Genomic DNA, 13,253 nt, shown 5'->3' on the forward strand with positions numbered 1-13,253 from the left:
TATATGTATTTAAAAGTATTCAAAGAAATATTATTAATATATATGTACACACTTTTAAGATATATTATTAAAAAAATCTCAAAATTTGTCTAAAGTTGATAAATCCCTCACCTAAAATTCATAATGTTTTAGACAATCGAGTAATATTTTTCATTTTAAAATTTTTAATGCAATAATATATAAATTTTAAAAAATAATTTGCCTTAGGGTTAAAATAGATTAATAAAACTAAATTGATTTTACGAATTCTGAGGTATTACTGATTAAGCGGCTTCCATAAATGATGTCACAGGTTTTTCGTGTCTTTTATGTCACAATAAGGCATTGAGCCAGACTTCTGTTTGTTTTAAACCATTATAATTCCACTGACTCCCTCCTACACTCGAAATCTGTGATATACTTTATGGAAGCCACCTTATTCTACTGTGAAAAGTTATTCAATAAAATAAAAAATATATAAGTAGCCTTCAAATGATAATATTAAGTCTAACAGTAAATTATTTTAATGTAAAACAATGGTTTCAATATTTTATTTTATTAAAAATATGCATATAAAAAAATGGTCAAATATATCGTTGTTAAGGCCCCGTCGCTAGTGTTGCCAATTCTAGATATCGAGCCCCTGAGCGACCGGCCCTAGCTCGGCCTCTTCCACTTGCATCGCGGTGGTGTGCAGACCGGTCGTCCAGACCTTCTTCACACATCCAACATGCGAGCTAAGGTACGTCGCCATTCAACGTTTACGTTCCCATCCAATCGCTTTCGACCCGTTTCGACCATCTTTTGACGCCAAATCGCCGCTTCGCCAAATGACAAATGGCGCATTGGAACGTGGATCGACTTTTTCTTGAAATCGCGTCTTGCCGGTTTTTGATGGCCTTAAAACTTGGGCGTACTTTTAACGCATCTTATTATTAACATAAGGTTTAATGCTTGTAATATATGTATTGATTTTTGTGCCTCTGAAACGTTTCCAAAATGGCGCCGGCACGCCTCACATTTTTTGGTTAAGTTGTACATTAGCGCTGAACTAGATTTCTGATACAGTACGTCATATGTAATGTGTCGACGAATTATTAGTATCTTTCTAAAACACGCCGGTATATTTTTTGGTTAAGTTTTATACGTAGATTCAATTGTAATGTGTTTTTTTATTTGTTACAGTGGCGTAAGAAGCGTATGCGGAGGTTGAAGCGCAAACGCAGGAAGATGCGTGCGAGATCCAAGTAAATCGCCATACTTAGTGAGTATATATGTTTTTCGATATTTTTCTTAGCGTCCCTTGGTGTCGATCACATTGTCGTATTACCGAAGATTGTGCTGATCGACGTTGGGGGTATAACAAGTGGAACGTCCACACTGAGTGTCGATTTAATGGCATAATCAGGACTAAGCGTGCCATACAATTTTTTTTATAAAATTTCATTTTTAGGTTATATTTCACACGAGTTTGGATCGATACTAATTATTTTTTTCTTTATTTTTTCAGAGCATAAAATATCTGGTGAAACGGTACTCAAATGAAGCTACTGGAACTGCAAATTTGAAAATTTAATATGCTTAAGCTTTTAAATTCGAATAAATAATTTCATCGGATATAAATCTTTTATTTAATAACCCTAAATGCATATTACTTTTTTTGGTTTATAAATTATTGACTTCTCAACGTTTCATTTAATATCAATTTTCTTATGAAATTAAAATCTCGATTCATTGATTTAAATGACATTTTCTTTATAACTTGCTGCTAATGTCAGTCGGTCATTAATCTATTACATCGCTTGATTTATAAAAATGAACTTTAAAAGAGATCCTGTTTTTAAATATAAATACATTGATGCGTAATACTATAATTATCGTCCATTATGATCCTTCTCGAGAAAATCTTCCATCAAAAATGAGTAGATTCATTAACGATTTGATCAATTTGAAAGTACTGATTGTGGAAATTTTGTAAGTTCTCTTTGGATATACATTACAATTGACACAAAAATCATTTACAGGAGAGAAAATCTGATACCTAGGAAATGATTTAAATATTGAAACAATAAATTTATGTTAAAAAAAATATATAAAAACCAACTTAGACATAGGTTGTTATTTTCAATAAAACATTTTTTTAATATATGTACAATTTGCTCATATTTACCCCTTAAGCTTAACATTATTGAATATATACATGCATGCATACATTAAAAGTACTGAAAAATAAAACATCTAAAATAGGAAAAATATTGGACAATAATACAATAGCAATTTTATAAATGCATATCATTAATCTTTATCACTCGAGACGCCTTCACTATATATTTCGTTGTATTCCACCGTATTATTATCTGATGGTAAATTTTCATAGAAAAATTAATTGGCAGGATCTTGAAGGTTTGTTAAACCTAATGAATCTGACTTTTCTAAGCTTTCAAAGAAATAGGTCCATATGCTTGCAAAAAACTAATTGTAGTGGGAAAGTCAATATTTTTAGTAATTTTAAATTGATTCCCAAAATTGTGTATAGTCAAATTAAATTACTATAATCTGTAGAAGTAGTAAACTTACATTCCTTTAATTGATGTAATTTTTCTAGCCTTAAAGTGTATTTTGTGTTCAATACTCAATTTAGTTCTTTCATCTTCCGGAGGATATGAGAGTACGAACATCCGTAACTTCGAGTTGCACTAAAAAAAATGTTATATTTGGTAAAAAATATTTTATAGTATATTTCATAAAAAACCCGTATATGATATTGAGATCTTTCATTTGCAATTATTGGAAACAAATAATGGCTTTTTCAGGCCATTATATTCAGGCATTTGATATATGAACATGGATTAATTTAGCTTCTGCATTGGGTTGATTAAAATGAATTCTGCGTTTATTTTTTGAAAATTTGTCTGAAGACGCTATTTGTTGCTGAATCTGTCTCACCCTACCTCAATTGATAGCAAAAAAAGAAAAGCTTATAGTTAGTTTTTTTACAAAAAATAATAACTTCCTTTTTATTTTTCCCTGTAAAGTATGTAAATGTAATTTTCTTCGATAAAATCAAGTGATAATCAATTATTTTGTAAAATATTCTTATTAAACGGCATGCATTTTTTTGACCATATTCAAGGGAGTGCAAATGGCCCAAATCTACCCTCCTAAATGACTTCCCTGATTTATCCTCACTGTAATTTCTAAGGTTCAAGACAAAAACAAATCAATTCTTTGATTAATATAACTAATAAAGCAAAAAAGCGTATTTTAAATAAAAGTTAACGAGAGTTAATTAAAATAGCAAGGATCAAAAGAAGTTATATTAATCATGTGGTTGAAAATATTCCTGCAAAATATATTGGAAGTGATTGCAGTATTCAAGTAATATTTATATTTAAACAGTGAAAGTCGTTTAATATGAAATATTAATTCATAAAGATGAAATGTTTTGTTTAGGTTGAACTATTGTTAATGTTGCAGTATTATCTTAAAAATTAAGATAGAACGTTTAAACAATTTTAGCATTATTTTCTTAATGAAATATTATGAATTTTAATAAATTCGAAATATTAAAAAAAAGATCACCGATTGGCCGAATTCCCCCCTTCCTGACATTTTCACTGGTATATATACATTTTTACCGGTGAAAATATAATTTATCTGGCAGATTCTAGTAAAATTAAATGATTTCAACTTCATTATACGCAGTTATATATACATTTACATACTTATCATTATTAATTACATGTGATGTATAAATGTTACAGTTAATGTGTATTTTTCGGTGAAGTTATATTTTCCCTAGTGAAGTTCAGATATATATTTCTACTAGTGAAAATATAATTTAACTGATATGCGCTAGTGAAATTATATGCTGTTCTAAAATGTCAATGAAACTCAATTTTACAGTTGCTACCCAAATTAACCAAACCCAACTAGACTTAATGAAAGTTCTAAAACTATTGGTTTTAGAATTTTTATTAGGTTAGATTTGGGTTTAAACAGCGAATGGACGTTTCACAACTGGAAAATTGAGTTTCATAGGCGTTTTAGACCATCATATTAGCGCCTATCAGGTAAATTATAATTTAACTGATATAGCTTTTAGGGGAAAATAAGCGGAAGAATAAATACAGACAGATATTGCACTTTGCATATTGATCCATAGTTTGTCTGCACATCTATATTACACTAAGTTTTAAAAACATGATAGCTATTCTTATCAATATTACTACGGACTTCTTATATAAGAGTTAAAGAGGTTAAAATATATTCAAAGCAAATTTTGGTCAATAGGAGGGCGCAAAAACAATTATCACTTTTCTGAAGTCAAAAATTCACGTCAAAAGCAATAAAATCGTTTCGGCGCTCGTTATCGAGCGGTCCCACTGCGACGGCGACGGCACGATTTTATTGCTTTTGATGTGGATATTTGACTTCTGAAAAGTGATAATTGTTTTTGCGCCCTCCTATTAGTCAAAATTCGGTTTATATGTTCCTCATTTAATTTGTAATATTATTATAAGACTTTTAATATTAACGCTAATTATAATATTGTTATAAAAAGTCTTGATATGAATGCTAGATAACCGAGCGTCTCTATTGCGACGGCACGATTTTATTGCTTTTGACGTGAATTATAAACAGCAACTTCATTTGACTCTCCCCTTGAGTTTGGTTAAAAAATTCATATCATTTTACATATTACTATGAATCTTGATATCGATATATTAAAAAAAACGACCCATGACTGGCCAACTTTTGCCTCTCCCTCCGGAAAAATCTGAAATGACATCCCTGAAACAAACTTTAGGAATTTCAAAAAAATTGCATACTTTAGTTATATATTTTTAACTACATAAGGTAGTTGCAATAACCCTGATGGCTCGTTTAGTATACTTTTGAATTTTTACTGGAAAAATTCGCAAAAAGTTTTGTTGCGTATTTGAAAAGTATTTTTGTCGTAGTTTCAAAATACTTTGTCAGTGTCATTGTATTTTTAGGGGAAAACAAATCAGTACAGCAAGAAAAAAGTATATCTTTTTATATACATGTATTTATAGATAATTATTGAGAAACACTAATTTTTACTTTACATAAATGGATAATTCAGATTTAAAGAAAAATATGTTTATGTTAAAGAATATTAATATGGAAGTTTCAATTCAATTTTGGCGATGTGAAAATATAAACAAGAAATGTCAGGATAGAATCTGGACAAGTGTTAGTGATGGATGATTAATTTCTGTAAGACATGAACACATATGTAGCAGTTCTGAAAATGTGGCCAGAGTAATAACGCACGGAGTTAGTACAGAAGCCAAAAAAATAGTAAATACGACAATGAGCAACCGATCACAAATCAGAAAATATTTATTCTACAGTAGAAGCTTATAAATCACAACAATCTGTGCAAAAAACAGAATTATTCCTGCAATATTTGAATTATTAATTCAGTCCACTACAATTTAAACGTTTTCTTTTAGCTGATTCTGGTCCAGAACAAATCAATCCAATGATAATCTTAATTTTTAGTGGTGAGTCATGTAAAATGGAGCCAAAGCATGAAAGAAAAATGCACTGAAAAAAATAAAAACACATTAGACATTGGAAGTTTATAATTCTTTATTAACCGGTTTAGTCGTTGTATGGATTCATTTATACAATACAATTATTACAAATATTAACAATTTAATAGTAGATAAAAACAATAAAGATAGCAATCTCATTAGCAACATTCCTTTTTTTAATTACATGGTAATTAAAAAATGTGATTTGAAAGTATTTGGTTTACATCCTTTGACCGCGTCCGATATTTTTGCACGCTTTGCACTTTGTTAATACGCAGTGGTCATATTTATGCCATAAATTATTTAAATATAGTTCAATAAATTAAAGTTATTTTCAGCCTTGAATTATATAAAAAATCCCACATTACAAAGCTTAAAGGTTTACGGCACTTTTCATGTTGCACCTATGGATGCCGTCCGCGTTCAAAGGGTTAAGATTCCATTTCTTTACTGCTTTTAAATTTTTTGTAATATGAAATTTATTGTATTTGCTAGCTAAATGTTTATAATAATAACATGTTCAATTTTGATCATTTGAGCTTGACTGTTTTTAAATCTGATCTCCGCAGGTGCACCATCTGCCGGAGGCATATAGCGAGCTGGTCCAACTACATACTTCTTGCTGCTTCGTCTTATCAAATTCTTCTTCGCTGCTTATATTGGTTGAGTTTTGTTGTTGCTTACTCGAGCAGGAATACACGTCTGCTTCCGTGTCAATCAGAAACCGCACTTCCGGCCTTCTTAAAATTAAATAGATTATTAGATCAACTTATAGAAACAAAAACACATTATCAAAGTTAAATACATACATGATAATAAGTTGTATTATGTATAAAAGATATTGAAGATTTCTCTATTTTTCAAGATCGCCTTCTTGCTATTGATGCATCTTCGGTAATTGTCTTTTAGCTTCTTTTATTTTAAATTAAATATAAGTAAATAAGCGAAATTAACCCGTGTTTTTAAGGGACAAAATTATTTTAAATATTTTCAGGGTAAATTATTAATGTTTAGTATAAATATCTGCATTAAAAAAAAAGTCGAATTTAATTTAAATAATAAGCTGAGTTATGCAAAATTAAAAATGCATTAATATAATTGAACATGAATTTATTTATTACCTTTCCAGTCTAATTTATGTATATTTATTTAACTAACATCAATTAAATTCGAATGAGTCATACACATATTTTAAATTATAAAATAGAATAACAAAATTAATGAAACTACATACTCAATAGGCTAATGTGATTTTATTTATCTATGTATATATATATATATATATAATTACCATACAGACTGACCGCAACTTGCGATTATTAAATCGACGGAAACATGTCATAATATAGTTTTGATTTACGTTAAAAATCTAAGAGATTATTATAACAATCAAGCATTGGATTATTTATCAGCTGATTTTTCGAATTAGTAGATTAATATAGTTCGTAAGTAGCAGTTTGTCTGTACATCTAACACTTCAGAGTTGTTTACAAAGGGAATATTATCGACTACGACAAATTTTATATAACAACTATGAAGATAAACATTATTCAGCGCCAATGTCAAAAGCTTAAAAATATAAACTAGATAGTCCATATTTCAAAGTACAGATTATATAGACGGATACGTACAATATTTATTCACAACGTAAAATTTATAAATAGTTTTGTCGATCTATTTACAAATTGTCATGACTATAATCGTATAGCATATAATTAAATTATCTTGAGACGTATCAGAGCCGGACTCGCTTTACTGGTAGTACATTTTAAAAAGCCTGATAATGTCTAGTGTAATTTAGATAGTTTTTAGGCTAGCCAGTTCGCATATCCGGCTATGTATAGTGTATTAGGAGATATACATATTTTATCACATTAACCAAATTGAAAACTAACACCACCTCCACTTCCAGGCATTCCGCTGAATGAGAAGAATGTGTTCCCGCCACCGCCATTACTGCCACCTTGAGAGAAGAAGTGTTGGAACATCGAGTTAGCATCCAATTCTGTAAAAAAAATAATTCAATAATATAATTAAGTACTTCCTATCCTATAGATTTATTTTATTCAGAGGATAAGAGTGAAATGAGGAAATTAGAAAGGTTAGGGCGGATATAACAAACCTCCTTCTTCGATATCTTGACCATAATCATATCTAGTTTTCTTCTTTGGATCGCTCAGTACCCCATAAGCTTCGCCGAGTTCTTTGAAACACCTTTCTTGCTCTCGTCGTTCTTCTTCAGTTGCATTCACGTGTCTGTCCGGATGTAAAACTAAAGCCCTTTTCCTAAAAATATACATACAATTAAAATACTATTACTGATACTAATAATAAAAAACCTAAATTTCACCTGTAAGCCTTCTTTATTTCGTCATCGGAAGCGTTTTTCTCCACACCCAAAATCTTGTAATAATCCTTACGCTTAGATTTTTTCAAAGCCAGCTTCGCATCTTGAAGCAAGCGCCTGTTAGCCTGGCTCTTGTCGAGCTTCAACAGCGACTCGTAGTCCCTGATTGCCTCGTCGTGCTTTTCGAGATCCGAGTAGCACTTGGCTCTCCTCATTAAAGCTTTGATAAAGTTTTGGTCAATCTCCAAGGCTTTCGTGCAATTGTCGACGGCCTCTTCCAGTCTGTTCAATTTCGAGCACACGGTTCCACGATTGGAGAACAGCTTTACGTTCACGAGCTTGTTGAGCGGATCGATCTCGAGCGCCTCGCTGTATAATCTGTACGCGTCATCCCATTTTCCGTTTTTAAACATCTCATTGCCTGAAAAACACTCACAATGAGCATCCGCAAGCATACAAACTGTCACACATAGTAAAATATATACAATCCTATACCTTCTTCCTTCTTTTGCTTGAGCAATTTAGCTTTTTTATAAAATTCCATGGCTCTTTGGTGATCTGGCGCCAGTTTTAAGACGTGTTGGAAATGTTTCAGAGCCTGTTCTTTATCCTGATTGATACAAATTGAAAAAATTTATAAGTCTATCTCGTAAATAATACGAATAACAATAAATCATTCAATCGTCACCTCGTAATATAGACACATTCCGCGCACAAATATAGCGTCGGCGTTTGTACCATCTCTATTGCAAATGTCATAAGCGATTTCCTGAGCTTCCACGCATCGTCCCAGCATTGCCAAACATTCTGATTTCAACAACTTGAATCTATAAATAAACATAAAAATACATTGGATATTCGATGGCAAAATCAAATAATATTATGTAAAACTCACCTATCACAAGCCGGACACAATTCTAAGCAACGATCCATGTGGTAAACCACGGTTCTGTAATCTTTTCTGTTGTAGCAATTTTCTGCTTCGGTAAACATTTGCTGGACCCTAGCCAATGTGTTTATTTCAGCTGACATATTTTCCACGATTTCAAGCTCTTCAATCAGTTTCAACGCTTGTTTCAGCCCCGTCAGATCGCCTAGATTGATAAAAATAATCGTAACGATCGATTACTTCAACAGTATTATATTAGTACAACTCACCGAGAGCCAAACAGCATTTTGCTACGCGAACGTAACCCTTTGTGAATGTCTTGTCAAGGGTTACGGCCCTCTTGGCGTCCTCTAGAGCCTGTCTGTATTGTCCCAGCATTACGTAACATGCTGATCGATTTCCATAAAACGCAGCCTTCTCGGGACACAGATTAATGGCAGCTGTGTAGTTTTGTAAAGCTGATTTGTAGTCTTTCAGCTTATAGTATTCATTGCCGATTTCCTTCTTCTCCTCAGCATCTCTGAAATTGTTAAGGATTCGATTTAACAGGGAATTATTTTAAGATATGTGTACTTAAATAAATAATTTGTTCCATAAAGCGAATTTTACGGAACAAATAATTTAATTATTTATGTTCAATAAAAAATATTAGATTGATATAAATTTTATTTGTAGTGTACAATAAAACGAATGATTTGTGCATTTATAAATTAAAAAATGAGCATTAAATAAATATATCTTTGTTTAATACAAATTATATTCATATTATACTATTAAAAATATAACTTCTAATTTCTATAACTAATTATAGTTTATGAACAAATTAAAAATTTGAATATATAAATATGTATTTTATTTATTATTTCTTGTTATATATATATATATATATATATATATATATATATATATATATATATATATATATATATATATATATATATATATATATATATATATATATATATATATATATAAATATATCAGGTACCATCAACCAGTGAAAGATTGACCACCGTACATGTATGGCGATACCGTTCAAAGGGTTAAAAATAATTTGGACAGAAAAATTCCGTCATTTAATGAAATACTATGAATTTTAATGAAATCGAGATATTAAAGAAAACGATCACTGACTGGCTAATTTTTGACCCCCCCCCCCCTCCTGGAAAAAGCTAAAATGACATCCCTAATTCAAAAAAAAAAAAAACTTGAATTTATCCCAAAATTTTTTTAAAATGTCATTTCAGTGAAATACATTTTCACTGGTGGATATATATTTTTAGTAGTAAAAATATTGTTTATCTGGCAGGTGCTAGTAAAATTATATGATTTCAACTTTCTCATTGTTTACATCCGATGTGTAAATGTTAATGAATGTGTACTTTTCACTAAAGTTATATTTTCACTGGTGAAATCCAAATACATTTTCATTGGTAAATATATATTTCTACTAGCAAAAATAAATATAATTTAACCGATATGCGTTGGAGAAATCATATACTGCTCTATAATGTCTATGAAACTCAATTTGACAGTTGCGAAACGTCCATTTCCTGTTCAAACCCAAACCTAACCAAATCAAGTTCTTAAACTAATTATAATTTTAAAATTTTTATTAGGTCAAGTCCAAAATATAAACTAAGCCAACTCATCTCTCAGGTGAAAAAAAGCAGTTATCGAATCTGTGATTTTGTAAAAACAAAAATAATCTAAAATTATTTTTTAAACGTTTTTCTATAAATATTAATAGGTAAAAAATAATATAAAATAAATTAATAAAAAAATGACTCGATATACACCTTGCGACTAACACACAGGCGTATTTCACTTCTTTACTTGTCCACAACTACCTATGCAGACAAGACGTTGTATCTTGCATATTGCTCCATAGTTTATCTGCATTTAGATTTTACTGTTTTAAAAATACCATCATTATCAATATTACTACGGACTTCTTATATAAGAGTATTGGTGCAAGTATATTTAAGCCGAATTTTGGTCAATAGGAGGGCGCAAAAATAATTGTCACTTCTCAGAAGTTAAGAATTCACATCAAAAGCAATAATCGTGTTGGCGTCGGCACGATTTTATTGTTTTTGATGTGGATTTTTGACTTCTGAGAAAGGATATTTGTTTTTTGAGCTCTCTTATTGGTCAAAATTCGGTTTAGATATGCTTCATTCGATTTTCACGTCTGCTTCATTAGATAACCAAGCACGATTTTATTGCTTTTGACATGGTTTCTAAACCGGGATGTCATTTGGTAAGTGGGAGGCATATTTCTCCTCCTTGAATTTGGCCAGTAAAAAGTGTAATGAAATCGAACTCTGACTAGCTAATTTTTGTCTCGCCCAAGGAAAAAGCTAAAATAACGTCCCTGGGCAGTATGTGGGTTACAATACTCTTTGCTCGTTCTGGAGTACCGCAAGGATCCAAATTGGATTCTTTATTAATGACGTGCAGCACTCAAGAGCTTAGAATATTCATAATAGGCCGATAACCCGAAGTGTCACAAGTATTGTCACAAATGTGGAATTACTTTCTTTAAAAACAAACATAGAATCGGTGGACCAGAAGTGTTTTAACCAGAAGATAAATATGCGGCTTGCGTGTTACTTTAATAATTTATCAGCAACTTTCTACTTTTTAGGGTCCTACAAACTGGAGGCTATACTGGTGATATTTGTTAACGCTTTGAGTAGATATTTGTTAACACTTAGATATTATTATGTCATCACTGAGATGGTAGTTAGAGAACCCTCCTCTTTATTTTTCGCCATTTTATTGTCAAGTGTGGCACATTTGTCTGCTAGTTCCAGTGACTCGTATATTTCTGTTACTTAGTTCATTTATCAGAGGTAAGCTGGTGAAAATATTGTCTATAAACAAGTGGTAATTTTCTTAGATTCAAGTTCAAAAAGTTTGGCAGTAAAAAGACTAATTCAGAGAATCTGACATTCAGGATTGTACATGCACTCTGGTATGGTTCTAATTGGTTTGTCTCAAATAAATTGTTTGCAACTATGTCTTCCGGCTTCATCGACACTGGTTTTCTCTATGAGGACTATACTCGAAAAATTTGTTTGCAGATTTATCTAAAAACACAATAAAAATGTGAAAATATCGTTAAAAATATTTGTTGATAAAGCCTAGTGATTAAATTATTTCCAGAATCCGGTGAGTTTTCAACGAATTTTGTATTGTACATTTTTCTATCGCACCAAATAGGGTACACCATATTTCAAAGTGAACGTGAAGTACACGAATATTTAAAAAAAAAAACACTGGTAATATTGGACTAATATTACTTATAAGATAATTACGAAACAAATATTTGTTTTACTTTTCTGATGACATGAACCACTGTTTTAGTTGTGTTTGTACTCTGTTCACTCTCTTTTTATAGTTTTGATTATCCCTTACACTTGATGTAAAGCTAAATACCATATATGGTAAAAATCAAAATAACGAAAACAATCGAAGATATCCAATAAAAAAATAAATTTTTATCGACAAGCAGAAGGACAAGCAAAACGGTCCTTTTGTGTCAGCATATGTACAGACGGAGCTGCAGCCATGACCGGACGACTGTCTGGTTTAACTGCTCGGATTAAGAAGGTTGCACGTGAATTTTGCATTAATTACTCCTCATATTTGATTTTTCAAAATTTATTCATTTTATTACATGTCAGTGTATCAACCCAACTTTCTAGAGAAGATCAAAAGATAAGACAATATTGTTGAATAAGTACGAACGTGTAAAAAATATTATTAGATTAAATGATATGTAAGTTTCGATAGAAGCGTTTATTGTGTTTACTCTGTTGTAACACATTGGGTCACATCATCAAGTTACAAGAGAAATATTAAAAAAAAATCAAAATTCGATAGTATTTTTTGAAGAAAAGTTAGTCAATAGATTAGTCTAGAATAATAAGTGCATATATAATATCAGTTGAATTATTGTCAATTACTGCAAGTCACTAGAAATTTTCGAATTGCCATGCTTGAATTGAAGTGGAAAAAATTAGAAAAAATTAGCATCGTAAGGTCAACGAAATAAAACAATGAAATCGAAGAGGAAGGGCGATATGGCGATCGATAGTTACGCAAACAGTTACGTTCGAATCGCAAGACAACAAATGCACATTTGTAAACAGTCAAGAAAGGAGGACGTCACGCGGGCCGCGGACGTTGCGGATTTGGTAAACGACGCGTTTGCGGATCGTCAATAGCGGAATGCGGAATGCGGAGCGCCAAGTCGAACATGTCGGCTACGCACCTGAGTGAATTTTTAGGAGCGACATCTTCGGCAGGCGCCTCCAAATCGATCACCTCCGACTGCGCCATGACTACCGCCAGCTGCCTAGACGAGGGGTCACCAGAACAGTGAGGCCAACTTGACGATGCGAAACGTTCCGCCCTAACGCGATTCGAATCGACCATCAAATTACAACTCAAATAAAATATT

General features: G+C 31.4%; 1 protein-coding gene and 1 long non-coding RNA gene across 2 annotated transcripts; one reads left to right on the forward strand and one right to left on the reverse strand.

Annotated features, from left to right (window-relative positions):
• Positions 1-646: 646 nt before the first annotated feature.
• On the forward strand, positions 647-1,596 carry LOC148233662 (uncharacterized). The gene is made up of 3 exons (XR_015810269.1): positions 647-721; positions 1,165-1,243; positions 1,490-1,596. It is a non-coding gene; the product is annotated as an uncharacterized LOC148233662 (long non-coding RNA).
• Positions 1,597-6,639: 5,043 nt separating this feature from the next.
• On the reverse strand, positions 6,640-13,173 carry Tpr2 (Tetratricopeptide repeat protein 2). Its single transcript, XM_088188926.1, has 8 exons — positions 13,065-13,173; positions 9,052-9,302; positions 8,789-8,987; positions 8,582-8,720; positions 8,389-8,503; positions 7,897-8,314; positions 7,669-7,832; positions 6,640-7,551 (listed from the first exon to the last, which is right to left on the reverse strand). The coding sequence occupies exons 1-8, from the start codon at positions 13,130-13,132 to the stop codon at positions 7,421-7,423; spliced, it is 1,485 nt and encodes a 494-aa protein (XP_088045052.1). The 5' UTR covers positions 13,133-13,173; the 3' UTR covers positions 6,640-7,420.
• Between the last annotated feature and the right edge of the window lie 80 nt (positions 13,174-13,253).

This window comes from Plectrocnemia conspersa, unplaced genomic scaffold (assembly GCF_051122295.1).
Source record: "Plectrocnemia conspersa isolate PC_06_02 unplaced genomic scaffold, ASM5112229v1 ptg000007l, whole genome shotgun sequence".
Taxonomy (NCBI): domain Eukaryota; kingdom Metazoa; phylum Arthropoda; class Insecta; order Trichoptera; family Polycentropodidae; genus Plectrocnemia; species Plectrocnemia conspersa.

Excerpts from the sequence above, each read along its gene's own strand:
- Tpr2 (XM_088188926.1), bottom strand. The coding sequence starts at position 13,132 with ATGGCGCAGTCGGAGGTGATCGATTTGGAGGCGCCTGCCGAAGATGTC. Across the intron at positions 9,303-13,064 it reads GCTCCTAAAAATTCACTCAG|AGATGCTGAGGAGAAGAAGG; the intron begins GTGCGTAGCCGA and ends TAACAATTTCAG. Across the intron at positions 7,833-7,896 it reads GAAATAAAGAAGGCTTACAG|GAAAAGGGCTTTAGTTTTAC; the intron begins GTGAAATTTAGG and ends GTATATTTTTAG.